Raw genomic sequence first — 5,647 nt, forward strand, 5'->3', positions numbered from 1 at the left:
CCTGGCATAAAGAGGGCTTTATGTGACTGCAGGGGCCAGGCGGGTGTAGGGGGCAGAGAGGGTGGGCAGGATGACGGCAGGATGGAGGAGCGAGGTCCCCCAAACCGGCCCCCCACCCGAGCCCCATAGATGCCGCCCCTCCCACATAGGTGCAGGCAAGTAGGGGTTCCTCTTGCAGAACCCCACTGTGGGGCTCCTACGCTTCCCAAGACCCCTCAACCCCTCCCCAGGGACGAGGCAGCCGACAGCCGTCTGTTCCCGGACACACATGGCCTCTTCCACACAACTCTGGATAAACCGAACGCGTCCGGCCTCTTGTACACACGGAACGCAGGTGTCCCCACGGACCAGGTTCCGTGGGACATCCACACAACGCGAGGGGTGCATAGCTGCCACGCACGCCCTGAGAATGCGCGCACGATCACGCTGACTCCTGACCGCATCTGACCCTTGCCCACACACGCGTGGTGATGTGCTTGGGCGTGCCCGTGCCCAGACAAGCACAGGACTAAACACGTGCACACCCAGCCACGATGTACAAACACACGTGCACGCACACACATGCGCACACACCCCAACTCCAGGCCTGTGCTGTGTATCTGGTCACTACCACATGGGTGGCCAGGGCACTGGGCTGGCAGCCCCCCTCCCCTGGGTTTACAGTCCGGAAGTGAAGTCGGGGCGGCCTGGCCAGGCCGACAGAGGTTCCCGGAGCAGTTGGTCCCTCCTGGACCCCCTGGCCCGCCTCCAGGACTTCTTGGCGGGCAGGGAGCCACCTCACCAGCCCCTTGGGCACTGTTGCATGTGCAAGGTGTGCAGCCCAGCCAGGCCGCTCGGCCAGGCCTCATCAGGCTGGTGTCCAGGCACCCTGCCGCACAAAGTGCTCTTAGGGACAGAAGCGTGGCGGTGCCAGCCTCCCCCATGGCTCCTGTCTCTGCCCACAGGAGAAAGAGAAAAAATACATGCTGTCTGTGGACAACCTGAAGCTGCGTGATGTGGAGAAGGGCTTCATGTCGAGCAAGCACATCTTCGCCCTCTTCAACACGGAGCAGAGGTGCTGCCCCAGACGCCCCCACGGGGAGAAGCAGGGTGCACGGTCCGTGCATCAGGAGAGGCCCCTGGCCCAGGGCTCACACCGAGCCCTGCACTAACAGATCTTCACTGAGTTTCTATTGGCACGCCGTTACATCACCGCCCTCCCCTCTCCACTCCCGCCTGCCTTTCTTCCCTCCTTCTGTTTTTTCTGTCTTTCCTTCTTCCTTGCCTTCTTCCCTTCCTCCTGTCTCCCTTTCACAGCCACTTGTTAGCGCCTGGTCTGCATGAGACCTTCCGCCAGGCACTGGAGACAAATAAGAGATCTGGTCGACCCAGTCCCCTTGTGGCCGCAGCGCCGGAGGCGAGAGTGGGCCTCTCACCTCCCTGTCCCAGCCCCTTCTCTCTCCTACTGGGGAGTGGTGCTGAGAAAGCCAGAGACGGGGCTGAAGGAGGCCTTATGGGTGTCCCTTTTATGGAGGCTCAGGCCTTTTCTAAGCATTATATTGCTCATTGAAGCTTCCCACAGGAGACAGGAGCTATTATTTTCTTGTTTTTATTTTTGTTGTTTTATTTTGGTTTTTGAAGACCAGGTCTTCCTATGCAGTCCAGACTGGCCTTGAACGCACTTTGGAGCCCAGGCAGGCCTCAAACTCTCAGCAGCCCTCCTGCCTCAGCCTCCTGAGTGCTGGAATTGCAAGCGTGTGCCACCACACCCAGCTTGGCACTGTTATTAACCTATCTTCCAGATGAAACTGAGGCCTGGAGAAGAGAGTGGCCTTTCGGGGTGGGGTGGGGTCCCAAGGTTAGGAAACAAGAAAGTCAGGGCCAGGGATTCAGCTCAATGGCGCCACCACCTGCCTTGCAAGCACAAGGTCCTGAGTTTGATCCCCAGTACCAAAAATAAGAAAAAAGAAAGGACTGAACCTGATAGCACCAAAGCCCAGGCCTTCCCTTAACCACCAAGGAGGCCAAGACTACACCCATCTTCCCTCCCTGCCCACCCTGTCTTGCAGGAATGTCTACAAGGATTATCGGCAGCTGGAACTGGCGTGCGAGACACAGGAGGAGGTGGACAGCTGGAAGGCCTCCTTCCTGAGGGCTGGCGTGTACCCTGAGCGTGTTGGGGTGAGTGGCAGGGTGGGGCGGGGAAGGCGTCACCCTCAGTCATGCCATATTTCTGAGCCCTTCTGTGGCTGGCAGAGAGTTGGCACCCCCCCACCCCTGCCTGCACTGGGGTGGGAGCAGAGCGAACCCCCAGAATCCCTCCCTCTGCAGCAACAGTTTTACGGGGCCCCTTACCTGCCATGCAGTCACTTTAGCACCCCTGTTGGTTGATGGCCGTTTCTAGCCACTGCACGCTCTTTCGCCCCTTTCACTGGGCAGTGTCCAGAGTTACCTCAGAGTTGGGGTGCAGAGTCCGGGTGCACTCAGTCCCTCTCCTTTGCCTCTCTGTGTCTTTCTGTTTCTGTGCCCCTGGCGGCGGTGGCGGTGGCGGTGGTGCTGATGGTGGCGGCGGTGCGGCTCTGCTGGCCTCCCAGGACAAAGAGAAAGTGAGTGTGCCCACCCTTGCCTCCTGCCAGCTGCCTGCAGCCTGGCACCAGCTCTGGCCTGGTCTTCAAGCAAGGCAGCTTGAAGATGTCCTCTTCTAATGTCTGCATTGGGAAACTGAGGCAGTTTCTGGGCACTGGAGTCAGAGCCGAGACAAAAGCTACTGAGAGGAATCTGGGGTCCTGGGAGGCACGGGGTGGGCAGACTGAGGTCCCGGGGATGCTCAGAGCCTGGGCCTGGCCACACTGATGCCCTTCTGTCCCCCAATGTCAGGCCAGCGAGACGGAGGAGAATGGCTCCGACAGCTTCATGCATTCCATGGACCCTCAGCTGGAGCGGCAGGTGGAGACCATCCGGAACCTGGTGGACTCATACATGGCCATTGTCAACAAGACCGTGCGGGACCTCATGCCGAAGACCATCATGCACCTCATGATCAACAACGTGGGTGCATCGTCGTGGGCTGGGCTGGGGGGGCTTGGAGCTGTGGAACCAGCCAGGTCTAGGAGGGAGGCCAGGGCCAGACCAGAGCTGCCTGGGAGAAAAAGAATGTGGCCTTCATCTATGATTTTACATTTTATAGTAGTGTGGTGAAAGAAATGCAAGTGCTAGGGCTGGTTATTTAGCTCAGTGGTTCTGCCACCTGCCTCATAAGCACAAAGACCTGAGTTCGATCCCCGGTGCCAAAAAAAAAAAAAAAAAAAAAAATGCAAGTACTGATGAAACACTACAATGAGTGTTTAAATTTTTTAAAATTTGCTGGTGTGATAGCACATACCTGTAATCCCAGCTCTCAGGATGCTGAGGCAGGAGGATTGCCACAAGCTCCAGGCCAGCCAGGGCTATGTAGGGAGTTCAAGGCCAGCCTGAACTACATAGTGAGACCCTGTCTCAAAAAAAAAAAGAAAAAGAAAAAGAAAAACAAGTGGCACAAATGATGAATATATCTATTTGGAACCAATGGGAGTATTTTGAGGAGGGTTAATGGCAGTGTGTCATCTACTGTAATAATATTTTTAAATTTAAACATTCACTGTAGTTCTCAATCACACCTTGTGGAAAGATGGCTGAGTATGTAGTTTAGTGGTAGAGTTTGCAGTTTGCATGTCCGAGGCCTTGGGTTCTGAGTGTGATCCCCAATACCACAATTTAAAAAAAAAAGAGCTCTTTTTTTTGGGGGGGGGGCGGTACTGGGGATTGAACTCAGGACCTTGCACTTGCAAGTCTGGTGCAGTGCCACTGAGCTAAATCCCTGACCCTTAATTTTATTTTTTATTTCTTTGAGTCAGGGTCTCAGTATGTAGTTCATACTGCCCTGTAATTCATTATGTAGCCCAGGCTGGTCTCAAACTCACAGTGATCCTCCTGCCTCAGCCTCCCGAGGGCTGGGATTACAGGCATGCACCACCACACCCAGATTTTTTGTTTTTCTTAATTTTAATAATATATATATTTAAGCCCAGGACACCCAAAATATTATTTTTCAGCATGTAACCTATTTAGAAAACATTAACGTGGTATTTCACACGCCTTTTTTCATACTAAGTTTTACAAATCCAGGGCCAGGAATTTAGCTCAGTGGTTCTGCTGCCTGCCTCCCAAGCGCAAGATCCTGAGTTTGATCCCCGGTACCAAAAAAAAAAAAAAAAAAGTTTTACAGATCTGATTCAGACATTGTTTCCATTGAAAAAATAAATTTAGATTTCATGAAATTTACATTTGAAGCCAGGCTCAGTGGTGCACGCCTATAATCCCACCACTTGGGTGGCTGAGGCAGGAGGATCTTCTCAAATTTGAGGCCAGCCTGGACTAAATAGTGAGTTCAGGGCCAGTCTGAACTACACAGTGAGACCTTGTCTCAAAAATTAAAAGTTCAGAAAAAAATTAACAGAGTTGAGAATTAAATGCAAATAAAGTGTGTGGCACATGGCAGATGGTCAGTATAAATTTGAGCAATTAGTAAATGAGACGGAAGCATTAGGGTAAAACTGATTTCATCCGCCATTGAATATTCCAGAGCCTGGGCAAGTAAACGCCTGACTTTTTGTTGTTGTTGTTGTTGTTGTTGTTGTTGTTGTACCGGGGATCAAACTCCAAGGCAGGCGATGGCACCACTGAGCTAAGTCCCTGGCCCTCTCCTGGATATTTTAAGAATATAAATCTAATGTCAGTGAGGTGGCGCACACCTGTGATCCCAGCACTCAGGAGGATCAATGCTAGTTTGAAGCCAGCCTGAGCTATGTGACAAGACCCTATCTCAGGAAAACAAAAACACCCTACACATAGAGACGTTTCACCCAATCCAGGCACAAATTTATGGATGTTGCTCTCTTTCTCATACACCCAGAGCATTTTAAACTATCAGCTTCCTTCCAAAGTTGAGTAGACAGGTGTCCCGGTGGCATACTAGGTTCTGAGCCACAGTGGCCTGGATCGGGTGACTTCCTCTCTGGATGTCAGCGTCGCCCAATGAAGAAAGGGGCCTGCGGGGGATTCTCCGAGTTCTAAACCCAGGCCAGCGCACAGTCCAGCAGGGCCCGGTGGGGTGGGCAGGGGGCCCAGGCGCCAGGTCCCAGCCTCCTCTCCTCTTTGCCCGTCGTCCGCAGACCAAGGAGTTCATCTTCTCGGAGCTGCTGGCCAACCTGTACTCCTGCGGGGACCAGAACACGCTGATGGAGGAATCTGCCGAGCAGGCGCAGCGGCGCGACGAGATGCTGCGCATGTACCACGCGCTGAAAGAGGCTCTCAGCATCATCGGCGACATCAACACGACCACCGTCAGCACGCCCATGCCCCCGCCCGTGGACGACTCCTGGCTGCAGGTGCAGAGCGTACCGGCCGGACGCAGGTACCAGGGCCGGTGAACACGCTGATGGAGGAATCTGCCGAGCAGGCGCAGCGGCGCGACGAGATGCTGCGCATGTACCACGCGCTGAAAGAGGCTCTCAGCATCATCGGCGACATCAACACGACCACCGTCAGCACGCCCATGCCCCCGCCCGTGGACGACTCCTGGCTGCAGGTGCAGAGCGTACCGGCCGGACGCAGGTACCAGGGCCGGTGT

At 54.4% G+C, this 5,647-nt stretch overlaps 1 protein-coding gene across 1 annotated transcript in view; it reads left to right on the plus strand.

Moving 5' to 3' along the window:
* Dnm1 (dynamin 1) overlaps positions 1-5,447 on the plus strand; it is a 26,047-nt gene extending 20,600 nt beyond the window's left edge. Inside the window, exons 16-20 of the mRNA XM_010627439.1 lie at positions 945-1,054; positions 2,049-2,160; positions 2,574-2,585; positions 2,857-3,027; positions 5,190-5,447. Coding sequence (XP_010625741.1) covers positions 945-1,054; positions 2,049-2,160; positions 2,574-2,585; positions 2,857-3,027; positions 5,190-5,447 — 663 coding nt within the window. The remainder of the gene's footprint in view (positions 1-944; positions 1,055-2,048; positions 2,161-2,573; positions 2,586-2,856; positions 3,028-5,189) is intronic.
* The last annotated feature ends 200 nt before the right edge of the window (positions 5,448-5,647 follow it).

Source organism: Fukomys damarensis, unplaced genomic scaffold (assembly GCF_012274545.1).
Source record: "Fukomys damarensis isolate Sample0158 unplaced genomic scaffold, DMR_v1.0_HiC HiC_scaffold_36, whole genome shotgun sequence".
NCBI classification, from domain to species: domain Eukaryota; kingdom Metazoa; phylum Chordata; class Mammalia; order Rodentia; family Bathyergidae; genus Fukomys; species Fukomys damarensis.